General features: G+C 36.1%; 2 protein-coding genes across 4 annotated transcripts in view; one reads left to right on the forward strand and one right to left on the reverse strand.

Annotated features, from left to right (window-relative positions):
* The window catches only part of LOC103312579 (uncharacterized), a 127641-nt gene that overhangs the window by 15233 nt on the left and 97904 nt on the right, over positions 1 to 14504 (forward strand). Inside the window, exons 1-2 of one of the 2 annotated variants that reach the window (XM_064358627.1) lie at positions 11089 to 11275; positions 13968 to 14011. In XM_064358627.1, the coding sequence (XP_064214697.1) occupies positions 11089 to 11275; positions 13968 to 14011 (231 nt within the window). Of the gene's footprint in view, positions 1 to 11088; positions 11276 to 13967; positions 14234 to 14504 lie in introns of those variants that run through there. The other variant, XR_001574791.2, reaches the window with a different exon arrangement.
* east (enhanced adult sensory threshold) lies at positions 1851 to 11118 on the reverse strand. 2 transcript variants are annotated; one of them, XM_008193550.3, is made up of 7 exons: positions 10979 to 11118; positions 5276 to 7140; positions 5181 to 5229; positions 4773 to 4991; positions 4497 to 4723; positions 4143 to 4447; positions 1851 to 4058 (listed from the first exon to the last, which is right to left on the reverse strand). In XM_008193550.3, the coding sequence occupies exons 2-7, from the start codon at positions 7124 to 7126 to the stop codon at positions 2483 to 2485; spliced, it is 4227 nt and encodes a 1408-aa protein (XP_008191772.2). In that variant the 5' UTR covers positions 7127 to 7140; positions 10979 to 11118; the 3' UTR covers positions 1851 to 2482. The 2 variants fall into 2 exon arrangements, with proteins under 2 accessions (XP_008191772.2, XP_008191771.2); XM_008193549.3 differs by having other exon boundaries at positions 5139 to 5229.

Consider the following 14504-nt stretch of genomic DNA (forward strand, 5'->3'; position numbering starts at 1 on the left):
TTAATTTTCTACAACTTTGTTCTTTATATCTTGAATCGTATTCCCAGCGTTTTGATAAATATGCGATGGTGCGCAAAGAATTATCAATTTGCGTTCCACCTTATATTTTTGCGAACGCTGCGAATACGGTTGAAGATACAAAAAAAGTGTAAGGAACAAAGTTGTAGAGAATTAAATTTTCTACAAAAAAGTCCGCGACACCATATTTCTATCTTCAACGGTTTAGATATAAATTAACTTTCCAATACTTGACCACCGGCAAAATGAAGCAAGTCCGTTACTTGGGTGTCTTTGAATGACTTTAGGGCCTAAATGGTTGAAGATAAGAATATAGTCTCGCAGACTTTTTTGTAGGAAATTTAATTCTCTACAACTTTCTTCCTAACATTTTTCTTGCATCTGTAACCGTATTCGCAGCATTTTGAAAAATATGTGGCAAAGTGCAGATTGATAAAATTTTGAAATTTTTTTAAACATAGTTTACGATAAAATGTTTGGATTATGTTTATGTCTTATTATTGAGAATTTAAAATTCTATCTGCCCGTATTTTTTTGTTTGTTATATGTGTTAAACGTGATACAAATACCATATTTTTTTCAAATTTATTGCTCTGAAAATTTGGACGTTTCATATCCTAATCTTTAAATATCCGTAGTAAAATCATTCGCTGAAACACCCTGTATGTTTACAGGTGGGCAAAAAGTGTGTATGTAAATAAATATATTTTAGAAACAATAATTTCGAAAAAAATTGAGTTTATTTATTTTATAAAATTATTAAAAAACTTGTAGGTGATGAATAATTTTACCAAAATTCATCGTTTTTAGATACATGTAAAAAAATAATAATTGTCTGTTTGCAAAAATAAAATGATTAAAACCACGTCTAACTTAAATTTAGAATTGCTATCTTTTGTGTGAACTTAGATATTTTTGTTCAGATACGTCTATTACAAAATTTATTTCATGTGACTACATGATGTAAAAATTAGAAAAAAATAAAAAAACTACGCAGTTATGAGACTTTCTCATTAAAGTGGGAATTTTTAAAAGCAAAAAAATTGTTTTTATTTTCCAACATAATAAAAACTGTCCTTCAAAAAATTTTACTTTCTGGGTAATTTACATGAGTCGCCAATAATAATAATAATAGAAGAAAATATTTTGTTGACGTCAAGAATACTTAAACGCCGACGTCTTTGTCTTAGACATGTTTTATTTTCTACATTGATTTGTTATCTATTTTTATGTTTGTGTTTTGTAAATAATGTAAAATTGAATATTGATAAGTGAACGTCATCGTATACAAACAATTGAAGATTTCCTTTTTCCTACATTCGCTCTCCTACGAGTTTTATTTTTAGTAAATAGTGTAGAAATTATATTTCTTGAATCTTAAGATTCAAGCAACATTTTTTTTCCTCAATATTTTTTATTAAACTATATAACTCGCTGAAATCTTCTGTAATAGACAGTAATTTTCACAACTCAACTCTGTATATTAAAATTGGCACTTCGTACGACAAAAATCTTGGTATAGATTAGGATCTATTACGTTTGATAGAGGTCACGTCTGAAAATTATAAATTGTGCCAATTAAGGCTAAAAATATGCGAACGTGATTGTGCAGATGTTAACTAATTTTGCCACGAAAGTGATAAGCTTTTATCAGTGAGGTTTTAAAACGCCGTGATGCGCAAATGTTGTAGTTTATTTTTTCTTCATAAAAATCGGATTTATCTAATGATTCTGATTATTAATGATGTTTGATTGATTTTGACCTTGGTTAATTAATTTCGATGAAATCACGACCGAACTTTCGTAAGCGTAAATGAAGAAAACACAAGTAATGTATTAAATTATTTATTTTCAATTATTGTAACGCCCGGTTTATGTACATAAATAATTATAATGAATTAACTAGTAACTTCAAATAGTGGGCTTTATACAGGTTTCAGAAAAATTAACAATATTTCAGACTTTTCAATTTCACATTCTAGCCGATCATCTGACCGGCACAAATCATTACAAGCCAATAACATCCAACTAAACATAGGTATACAAAAATACTAAAACTGTAATAAATTAGGATTACAATTAAATGATTAATGAGCATTGGAACCGAAAAACGTGCAAACACTCGCACTGTTTGTACATTTTCCCTTCTTTCTAAGTACTCGAAACTATAAATTGGTAATGGAAAGACGACCGTTATTGCTGGAATTTTGACCAAACGAAATCATGTATGCAGCTACTGAACACATACGTCGTTTAAGAGTGGATTGGGATATTTACAAGTTACATAAAAAAATATCCTCTAACTCGTGTCAATCTCGTAACAATATAATCAAAGCAAACTTACAATTCCGCCAACAATTTATTTGCATAAAATAAAAAACAAAACTGTCGATATATTCAATCTCTCTTCTAGCGTACAAAAGACGATTTCTTTGAGGCACTTTGTAAAACACGTCAGAATTAATCATGACTTGTTTGCTATCTGTTTTGGTTTGGGGGTAATTAGTAGAACGGGACTTGAAGGCCGGGAGGGTTTTCGAGTCACCGTCTGCGGGATAACCGTCAACGATTTAGGTATTTTCGGAAGTGATAACGGCGGTTTATTTTCGTTCAGTCTCGATTCTAACTTTTCCACTTGCTTGTCCAACTTGTCTAAAATCGTCTCCGACTCTTCGGCCTTCCCCTTGGAAATCATCAAGCTTTTGCGCGGCGTTACCGCCTTTAGCACCGACGTTTGCGCCCCTTTTGCCGCCTCCTGGAGTCGCTTCTGCTTCAGCTCGAAACTCTTCTTGATAGCACACATTTTTTTGTAGTCTTCTAGAGTGATATGGTAGGGTTTCCCGCCCGAAATCACCTGCACCAAGCCGGCTTTGCGTTCGGAGTTTTTCTTCGAAGGGTCGATTGGGATTAAATTCGGTCGCCAGTTTTTCGTTATCGGGAATTTGATTTTCTGGGATTGGGGGGCTTTGACTAGGGGGGCCACTGGTCGGTTGGTGCCAGGGTGCAGGGAGATGAGGCCTGGGGGGGCGCCCACGGGCTTGGGTTTGGGGGGCGGGGGGTTAGGTGGGATTAAAGGGGGGCTGTTTAGCTGGGATATTGTAATGGGGGTGCTTTTGGGGACGTTTGCTGCGTTTATGGTTGGTGGGACTGCAGGTAGGGGTTCTTTGGCCGGGTTTGTGTTGGCGGTGGTGACGATTCCGTTGGTACTTTTCTGGACTTTGTTGAATGGGATCATGCTGATGGGTTGGACGTTGCCAGCGCTTGATGGGATGTTGTCGTAGGCTCGGAGGCGGTTGTGGACCGATTCGCTGTAGTTGATTGAATGGTGGCTAGCGTTGGGTGCTAGGATTAAATCACCGTTGCGGAAATATTTCTCTAGGAGGATTAAATGTCTCAGGAAGCTGCTTTGGTTTCCGTATGGTTTTTGCAATTCTTGCCATAAGTGTTTGGTTTCCATGTCGTATTGTATGACTGAGGTGCACTTCTCCCAGCCTTCGGGCGTCCGTTCTTTGACGTTGCCGAATTCTATGGTGCCCTGAAGTGGAAGATCTTCCTCGCAAGGGAACAATTGTCGGACTGATATGGAAGGATTTGATCCTAGTCTTTGGACCGCGATATCACTACTTTTGTCGTTTTTCAGTTTCATGTTCTTTGATATTTCCACTGCTTGTTTGATGGTTTCTGGACGTCCGACTTTCTTCAAATGGGTTGGTTTTGGTGGTTGTTCTTTTTTAGATTCACTATCACTGCCACATTCCATTGCTATGGATGGAATTAAAGTGTTGTAGTCCACCATGTAGTCAGAGGGAGATTCTGGACGTGATTGGTTTGTTGAATCGGTTGAAGGCACACGACTTTGGTCCGATTTTTCTACTTCTACCTGAGAATCTGAACCGTCTCCGGGCACTGACTGGTTCTTTGATATCTTCCGTTTCTTCCGGACTTGCTCTTTTTCTATCTTGCTGTCCTTTGTGGGAATTATTATCGGCTCTTCGGCCGCCGCTTCATCCATCGGGACGATATCGTTGAAATGAAGCAGCCTGGAACCAAACAGCAAAACAATAAGAAGATTTTTTCTATAAGCTCTAGTTTTTGAAATATAGCTAACTAGTCTAGTCACTTACCTCTTCTTGTATTCAACAAAAAAGGTTGAGCTGTTTTCGGGCCGATCTTCAGGCGGTTTGAGAATAATCGTAGCGAAATATTTACACAGTTTGCAAACGACCGGTTTATCGGTTAAACTTAAGGGAATTCCTTCCGTGGTCAAAGCTAAGTTTAAATCGACGGTTTCAGGTCCCAAATAATGAACGTGATTCTTAGCTAATCTCCTTTTACACATAGCACACACCATGAGGTATTCAAGGGCCGAGTAATGCTCATCACAAATAGGAATAGAATGAAGACCAGGATTATCTAAATCTATGTTTATCTGTAACACCCAAGTGTCATTACTTTCATTTACAAGTGCGCTCACTTACCACTTCGCAAATACTCCTCCTCATTTTAATTATCCACTTCCTCCGCAGTATATTTGTGGCGACTTTACGACACCCCAACACGTGGCAGTGATCCTGTCTAGGTCCTGGTGCAACGGTTGCACTTCTCTTGTAAGATTTGTTCGTGTAAGAGGGCGTGTTGGCCTTACGGTCAACGTGGCGATAACAAGCGTCACAAAGGCAAGAATCGCGCGTTAGATGTTTTTCGGCTGAAATTAAACAAATTAAACCAGTTTTTTAATCAAAGTTAGAACAAACCGGCTAGAATTTTATTCTGCCTTTCGACGCTCTTCATTTGTGCGATATGACACGGAGTATCGAACAGTCCGAACTTGCCGTAGCAATAGGAACATTCGTCCTTGCAGATCCTCCCCGGGTGTATACTGAAGGAACTAGCTTTCTCCGGTATGACCAAAGCTTTGGTCGATCCTTCCTGCGCCCCGGTCTCGCCATCGGACGTGTGCTCACTGCTGCCATCTAAACGAAAACACAATTGGTCTCGGACACAGCACAAAGTAAATGAGTGAACCAAGTAACCTAGCATAGCTCAAGAGTCTGCCAGTGTAGTATGATTAAATGAGAAAAGTGCAATAGGCAAAGTTAACCCCGAAACCATGTAATTACCCATGTTAGAGCGGTTAGAATAATGTGATTTTCTGTGCGCACCGGCCGATTCCGACGACTGACCACCATGTTTCCAGCTTGTGGACGGCCCCTGAAACAGTTTTATCACACTTTGTTTTAACACACCCAACACTCACTTCTTTTAATTTGTGGTCGTCGCCGTTATCACACTCGCTCTTCTTGGTTTTGTGCAAAGTCATCTTCATGTTCCTCCCTTTCTTCTTCTCGCCGCGGTTGATTTTGATGACGGTTTTGAGCGTCCCGGTGTACAGGTCGCTCTTGGGTTCGGCCTTTTCCTTGCTCTTCAGTCGCGCTTCCTTAGCTGCCTTCAAACTTTGCAAGCCTAAAGCTTGCAGGATGTTTTCTTTGATCGCGAGGTTTTCGGCGGTTTCTTCAATTTGTGCGTCGCCGTTTGAGATAACTTCACCATTGGCGACTTCTTCAGTCACATTTTCGCCATTTTCGACCACTTCCTCTTGGTTTTTATCTTCGGAATTTTCGGTTGTTGGTTCGATTTTCACGTCTTCGACAGAAGTCTTCTTTTTCTGTTTGTCTTCCTCGAAGGGATCATTGAAGGCTTGCTTCATGATGTCGAGGATTATCGATTTTTCAGGAACTTTGGAGCTGGGGGCCGATGGCATGCTGTCCAGGACGTCTCGTTCGTCCTTAACCGAAACGTCTTTATTCAGGCAAAGATTCGAGTTGGTGTCGGTGAAATTGTGGTCGGTTTCAGCCGAAACGGCGGGAGGATTGCCATCGTCTTCAATTTTCTCCTTCTTGATGCCGTCCATGTCCTTCGTTTCAGGATTTTCAGCACCGTGTACTGACGACAAGTCCGAGAAGCTACTATCGGACTCGTAGCCTGAAAACTTGGACATTTCGCTGCCGCTGAACTCGGAATAGTTCCGTCGTCGCCGCTTGTGTGTAATGTCCAGACCTTCCAGCAGTTCCAAATCTTTCAGTTTCCTCTGTTTTCCATTCCGCAAAATGCGGGCCGGTGAGTCCGACCTGGTCTTGTAAGGATTCGACCGGCGGTTGAACCCATCCACTGTTTGCCTTAACCTAGGGAAATTTTTCGAACGAGGGCTAATACAGCGAGGTAAGTTATTGAAAATTGACAGTCGGTTGAGGTTTGGTCCATCGGTGTCTACAATCCCAATCGGGAATTTTTCAATGCTGTGGCGCCTTTTAACCACTGGCAAGTCCTTGAATTTGCTGACGTTCAAGTCCAGCATGTCGATTACTTTGCGCTGGGAAGGACTCAGCTTGCTTAGGGTGTTCTCAATGTTTTCTTTCTTGCGTCTTTTGACGATTTTTTTCGCCTTTAGGGAGTCGCTTTTGCCCGATTCTGACACCACGTCGGATTCCTCTTTACTCTCGCCTTTGATGAGCGAATTCAGATCGTTCATGACGTCTTCAATCGACTCGCTGTTTTCAGCTTTGATTTTTTTCTTGTAGACGCGTTTATTTTTTGCGGGATCGACTAATAGTTCGTTTTTGGCGTAATTGTCGATTCGTGGCGCGCGTCCGCCTTTTTTCCTGACTTGTTTGTTATCAGCGTCCTCTTCAATTGGTAGAATCGGTTCCAGAACAGGGGGTAACGTCTCTTCGCTTTTCTCAACTTTTGCTTTTTTCGGTTTGATTTGCTTGACGCAATTCTTGAGCAATTTCTTTTTAGTTTCAGCATTTTTCGGGTTATTGCCTATCACTTTGATGATTTTTCGTTTAATTTTCACGTTTTTCTTAATCGCGGGTTTTAGTTTGATCGCGATGGTTGGTTTCTTTGTTAGTTTCTTTGGGGTTTTTGGTGCCAGTTTTTTTGCTAAAGATGGGGCTTTCGGTGATTGCTTTGGAGCGGGTGTTTCTTCCGCTGTGTCATTGTTTGGGGGAGGTTTTATTTCAGGAGGTGTTAGATCGTCCTTTGGCGGTAAAGGAGACGATGTGTTTTGCTTTCGGCTAATTGAAAGCTTCTTTTCTCGAGTTGCCATGTCATTACAAAATTCTGGAAATTACCAAGTCATGTCAGAACAGCCAGCTGGACTCGTTAGGCATTAGTGCAATAATATCGCATAAAATTCCTGCCGGCTGAATAATTAACGTACTGAGAATTTATCGCTGATGTAAAACAGGTTTGTACATTTTTAAAATGGGCTTAGGATATCCGGTATTTTAAACGCTATCGACAGACGTAAATTCTTGCTTTCATCTCGCGCATTTGCACTCCTTGTGTGTGGTTTTAACACCATGATTTGGCCATAAAATCTCTCAGCAAAATACGCCAAATTTATTATTAAATTGTTTTTACTGTATTAACTTCACAAACACCAAAAAATTTTTATTCGCAAATGAAATACAACGTGAAATTTACAAAAAAATACCATTAAAAATTACAATCAATTGCTTGGAACGGAAATGAAGACAAATAAACTCCGGTTTTTGAAAGTGAGCTGAATTAATGATATTTTGATAAAACTGGCTTTTAGTGCGACGTTAGATGTAAATTTGTTAACTTTGAATCTAACCCTTGTACGCAAAAGTTTAAATTGTAATAATAAATAAATTTACTTATTTGAGTATTTGTGATTTAAAATGTAAAAAGAAAAAATTGTCACCACTTTTATTACATTAAAAACCTGTACAATAAAATTCAATTCAAAAATTGCTTTTTTTACCTACTTTACCCTTTCCTGCTACGACCTAGTATTTCAGTGAAATTAAAAAATTATTTGATTAGACGTTTCGTTAAAAGTGAATATTACTTGCAGTTCGCTAATGTTTAACAAGAAAATCTCTGGAACACTTCACTTTTTGAAAAAAATTTCGTGGAATTTAAATTTATGTTTTATTACAAGTCTTTTTTTTCAGCGATACGCTGAAGCATTAAAATCACCAAAAAATTGACTTTTTACATCTTCATCGTCTGAAAATATTCATTCATGACGATTTAATAAACTTAAATTATAAATACGTAACTTTTTGTCTAAATTCTTCAAAAAAACACGAAAATAAAATAAAATTTGTTGTAAGTATTGATTTTATTAAAACGCAAAAGGTTTGTAATCAAATTAAATAAAAACCTATTGTTCAAAAATGCCATAAATGAGGAGCGAGCTTTTGACGGTTGCGTGAGCTTGCCTGACAAGGTTATATTCTTGTCACAAGCTTTGAATGAATAATTTCAGGTTGAGTTGAAAACTTTATTTAAGATGTTATTTAAAAACTCTATTTTTTAAAAGACAATTTTAAACAATGTTTGAAAAGGAATAAATCAATTAAATGATTTTCACGCAAAATTAGTGGCTTAATACGCCCTAAAATAGACTGAACCCCCTATTCATCACCTAAACGCTCCACTTAATTTGAGGTCAGGCACGATGGTGGTTATTTCCATATTCGATCTTCCGATTTATTCCAAATAATAATAAAACCACATTTAGACTTAAAGAAAAACATTGGTCCTTGCAAAAGTTACGAAAATAAATTGATAAATCGAAAGTAAAGTTCCGTTCTTGCCATAGTTCCACCCTTAACAATCAATTATTAAAACACGAGTCGGATGCGCCACAATTGAAGTTGATCACTTTTTTCATAAAACTTCATTAATTAATTGTAAGAATTGGTAAGAAAATTGGTGTCAGCTTGTCACAAACTTTCGTTTCTGCCTCGAAATTTCGTTAAATGTATTATTATCCCTTACGTGTGACCTTTTAAAGACAGAATAATCCAGTGTTACTGATAGTTATAGAGCAAAAAGTCACTTTGTCATAAATTTAGTATAATTTAAGTTCGAACTGATTCAAGTTTGAAATTTTTCTCCAGGTTCGTTTGAAAATTGTTACTTTTTATAATCAGGGCCCTGTTCCACCAAAAAAATAAAGAAAACGATTAAATTGGTGGAACACATTAAACTTAAGAATTTGCATACAATTTATGCAAAGTGCAAAAAGTTGTAAAGGATTTTGGTGGAACAGGGTAGATCAATTTCTTGCAAAATTTTTAGAAAAGCTCTTCACATTTCTCTCTTCACTCGTCTACAATTTTTATGCGATTTTTTCGCTCTCTTTGTAAAAATTGCCACTTATTTAAAAATTAGCACCAATAAATTTCCTAGAGGTGTCAACAGTAGGTACTAATTGACAAATATTTCTGTCTTTTTATCTTTTTTTCGTTCTTTTTTTCCCAAAGCTTTTTTATTTTAATTTAAAATTTGTATTAATTGAAGAACGCCAAGAAAAAATCGATTTCCCAAAAAAATAAAACGAAATAATTCAATCGGATTTTAAAGTACAATTCTTTTTAATTCTTTTGTAAAAATTAATTAAACGTAATTCTAAGGAGGAATAGAAGAAAATTGTAAACTTATAAACTTCCAGGAATTAACTATACCATAAAAAGCAGTTACTCGTGTGCCCTTGCTGTGTTAAAAGATTCTAAAAAGAAAAGAATACTGATAAACTGCTACGTGAATAACAGTCATTTATTAAGTAAAATATTGCACAATTAGATGTAATAAACGGAAAATTAAATTTTATTTAGACTGAAACAGATTTTGCTTGACAATTTGCCATATTCAAACAATTTTTGCTCTAATGACACAATGAAATACACTGAATTAGGCTGAAATAGTTTAATAATGTTATCTTAGGACTGATGAAAACTACCGGCTCATATAATTTAATGATTGCGTTAAATTTGTCAAATTCTGATTAATTGTCGGTTTTAATTTAACCTTTCGGAAAAAAACTATGTTCGAACTGGATGGAAAAAAATAAAAAAAATTATTGAAGCCAACTTGTAAATATTGTACCTAAATTCTAAGTAAAAAATTTTACTTATAAAATACCTACATAGATATTTAACACTCACTTGCTAAGTTAAATCTTTAAAGAAAATTATTTTTTTAAGAGATAGAATGGAAAAATCGAGTGGCAAATTGAGGATTTGTTTATAATTTTTACCAAGCATTACTTAATGAAATAAACCTAACGTTTATTTTTTTCTCAAAGGAAAAAAAAAACAAAAAATTTACGGATATTAATGATTCCCTTTGATTACAGAACAACTTTATCCTTCATTGCTTATCCTGTAGACAAGGATAAATCTAAAAATTTATTAATTTCCACCTTTAAATAATTAAGGGTTGTTCAAATAAGGACAACACAATTTTCGTAAATGAGTTATTATTATTTTTTAATGGGGATGTACCCTCTGATTTTTCCTTACGACTTAATCTAGCATTGATATTTCTCGCCTCCGAAGGGATGTTTGTGAAAAATCCCCAATTTCCCCGTTCTGTGTGAATTTTTACCAAAAACTGTTGGTAAATCACCTCAAGCATCAATAATTACGTGATTTAAATCCCAATAAATTGAAAACCATGTGATTCATTGTTGAGTAGTTGTGAGCATGGCGTTGCCATTAAAACCGCACCAAAAGCTCAAATTTTCCAAGTATCGTTCGCGCTACACGATCGCTTAACCAAACTCGTTATCATTCCGGAATAAAAGCACGAAAGTCGCCCGTTGTCGTGAAAAATCCGTCAGCGCCCCCTGGAGACAGGATGCGCCCCCCCCTTGTTCCGGGCGCGGAAACCGCCCTCGACCATCATCATCATGGTACAGCAGCTCCGCAACCTCCCGTATAAACAAAGCAAATGACCTGTTAGAGAGGCGATTTCCTCGTTCGAGGCGACATTTCACCGTTAAAACCTACTTAAACCGCGTCCAAAGCGGCGGTTGTAGGGCGCGACCGCGTGCATGCGTCCGAAGGCCGCACAAAAGGGCGAAAAAATCCCCCGCAAAGGGGCAAATAACGCGAAAAATACTCCAAAGGGTTCTTACCTTCCCTGAACGTGGTGCACAACGCCACCTATGCGATGTGCGTCGTCGCTATTCCACCAAAAGCACGTAGAAGGCGCCGAAGGAGCCCGAAGCCGGCCGAAGGCTAAACGATGCACATGTTTGCACCAGAGCAACCGACGGATTCGACTCAATTTATTGCGAAATTCGAGGATAATCCGGGCGTTTTTGGGCGGTTTTCGCGATTTCCGGTCGTGGCGGCGCCGAATCCGGCGAAATGTTCGGGAAAATGCGGAAAATTCGGGCCGGAAACGCGGGAAAACTTTGGGAACTGCGGCGGTATGTCCGAACTATTAGATATACTTTGGCTTGTCACGATAGGGACGTGGTTCTTTTGCCAGGAATGCGGCTAGTTTTAACACCGGCCGATAGGCGGCTAAATGGCGCTACACTCGCTTTTTGTCTTATTCATTTTCCAGGCTTATTTTATTTATTATGCAGCAGGTTCAAGGTCTGTTCCTTCGGCTGCCTCCGTGGGCTCAATCAATCCGAGGCGAGATATACAAATTTTAGCTCACGCGGACGAGGATAATTTTGGAGGAGCGTTCGTTCTGGGCTGGGGACATGTTAGCTTTCTCTTAGCTCTCGCTTCACCCTTTGGCTGCGAGCGGGCGGTAATGGCGGACGAGAACGCGGGAAAGTCCTGAAAGGATGCACGCAGGATAATGGCGGGTTCTGGTTTATCAAACGATTTCATTAGCTGTTTTTCACGGGAAAGCTTCACCGTAGTAAACATGATTATCTCCACGTTACGCAAAACTGCGTCACCTTTATTTTAACCTTGTTTGTTCGAAATTAAATGCGACTGGATTTTACTATATCAAGCCATAGCGGGCTTGAAAACTGAAAATTGGTAATCATTCAAGTTCGTGACCCGTGAATTGGCCGTTATTTATTATTACAGATACTACTTAGTGAAAAGTAGTCCTCTGATTGTTAGTTGACGATTTATTTAACTAACGTTAATCGAAATTTTGTTATTTAAGCCTATTAAACGCCCGGAAGAATAAAACAAAATTAAATCAAGTCCTTGTTTCAATTTACACCCCTCCTAATTACGACTGATTTCCTGATTACGAGTTACGAATTTTTTCTTTTCAAAGTCAAAAAAAGTGCACTAACCGACTTTTGAGCCAGAATAATTCGTTTTTTTTAATATTTTTGGATTTAACCTTTTTTTCCCCAGGATAATTCATATCGCTAATTACTCTTCTTATTTAATCAAAAATTTATTTTCTTAAGGGGTAGCTTTCAGAAACCGTTAGTAAAAACTTAAAATAGCAACAATACATTTGCATTTTCGAATTTTTGGAGTCAAATAGGTCCTTTCCTTCGTATAAACGAAAAATTCTGTTATACCTACCTACTGAATCCTTTTAAATAAAAAAGAAAAATAAGTATAAAAAGTAACAGTTTCTGTTGGAAACCTTTTTTTGCTTGTAAAATTAAAAAAATTACATTTGCAATCGCCATTTGGAACAGTCGTTCTGAATCACTTTGTATATGATGATAGGAAGGTTAATGAAAGCGCAGATCTGTTTTTACGATAATCTTTCTAAGCCGCGTGAAATAACTTAAAATTTATGTTTTTAATTAGATAAAAAAAATGCATGTAACAATTTTTAATCTTTTGTACTTATTTACTTTTAAAATGTCCTTTAACATTTTCTTAATTTACGAAACATGTGTAAGTATTTCAATACGATATATTGGTATTTTTCTACTTTATTTTACGAGTCCCAAAGTCTAGAAAGAGTAGAGAGTATCACACGATTAAAGAAAAGAGGTATTTTATTTTGTTAATTTTTCCATTTAAAATATGTCTCAAGCAAGTCAAAAAAAGCAAAAAAAAATAACTTAGAGTTACAAACTTTGAAGAAGTAAATTTTGGAATTATACTTGAACCATTAACTTTGACATTGTTTGTGCCATTAATTTAGAATTATTATTACAAATAAGAAAACTATAAAAAATAATCGAAATAAAAATCAGGAGTAATTTATGAATTAATATGTTATGAAAATGCCAACGTCGCATTTTCTCCCAAAGTTAGTTGTTATAAATTATTCATGTACTTCAAAAAATTAAAAGCTAATGTAATTTTGAGTTTCAATAAGAGATTTAATCATTAATACCTACTTTACATTTTTATCAACCTCATTTAAAAAAATATTTCGGTAAAATGCGACGTTTTCTTTGGTTTTTCTAAAACTGTGATCTCTCTAATCTTTAACAATATTCTAACATCAGTTTAAAAAATATAAGTTTCTGAAATTGAGTATAAAGTGGAAGGACACGTATTCTTATTATTTATTTTTCTTATTACTATTAGTTTTTTCTGCTGCTCTTCTTAACTTTTTATAAAGGATAATTATTGTAAGAACAATGAAAATGTTGGAACACCTAGTACAAGTTAAATGTAATAATAGATCGACAAAATAAAATGTGATAAAAAAATCGGGCTAGGTAAGTTATGAATAGATAAATAAATGTGATTAATTTTCACTCACAATAAAGGAAAATTACACTATCGGGTGCACTTATTTGTTCTAATAAACAATATTTGCGTAAACAGTTATTATCCACAAGATTTTTATAGCGGAAATGACCTCATAAGTAACAAAATTTGGATCATTTTACGTTATTCCGAAAAGCTTTATTACACTTGTTACTGGAAATAAAAAATGATAAACTTAACAAAACTATGAGTTTTTCAGCAGATATTTACTTGGTTTTATCGCTAACAAATTTTCACTGAAAAATTCTTATACATACAACTGCGTTATTTCGAAAATTTGTTGAAAATTTGTATTTAAACTGTGTTTATTCTAAAAATTTTTACTTAAATTTCCCAATTTTTTTTTAAATTAGTTACACCATCAGGTGCAAATGTTGCGAAGTTTTGAAATAATTCAGAAATATTGTAGCTATTTTTTAAACATTAATCTCAATAACAAAACATTTTTTTCAGTGCCGTCACCGGAGTGGAACCCGCACCTCCTGATGGAGCCTCAGGTGACTGGAGAAACAAACTAATCGGAGCAAATCCTGGTTCAATTTAATCACTTAATTATATTTAAAATAAATATTCAGCGTTCATCTATATTTTGAAAATCAATATCGTACTTTTTTAGACTAGTAAATACAATGCCACATAAGTTATACGAGACAATATAAGAAATGTATTATTCATAAAACACAATAAACTGAAATAACAAATAAGAAACAAGGTTAGCGATTGTCCTGAAAGTGACATTTCAGTATTGACCATGAGGAAAATTTGGTGGTGGATAATTTTAGCTTGCGACCTTGATGTGGAAAAGCTCCACTTATTGGCAAGCTATTTTTTCAGGTTCTGAATTTGAAATTGGTACTTTTCAACTTGCCGTTACACAATTTATCAGTGCAACAATCCTTTCACTTGAGTGATTTTGCATCCGTTATTTATTTAGTACCGGCTTGAGTGTACTTAGCTGTACTGGTTCGAGTAAATGACTAAATTTTGTTG

The sequence above is a fragment of the Tribolium castaneum genome, chromosome 9 (assembly GCF_031307605.1).
Source record: "Tribolium castaneum strain GA2 chromosome 9, icTriCast1.1, whole genome shotgun sequence".
Taxonomy (NCBI): domain Eukaryota; kingdom Metazoa; phylum Arthropoda; class Insecta; order Coleoptera; family Tenebrionidae; genus Tribolium; species Tribolium castaneum.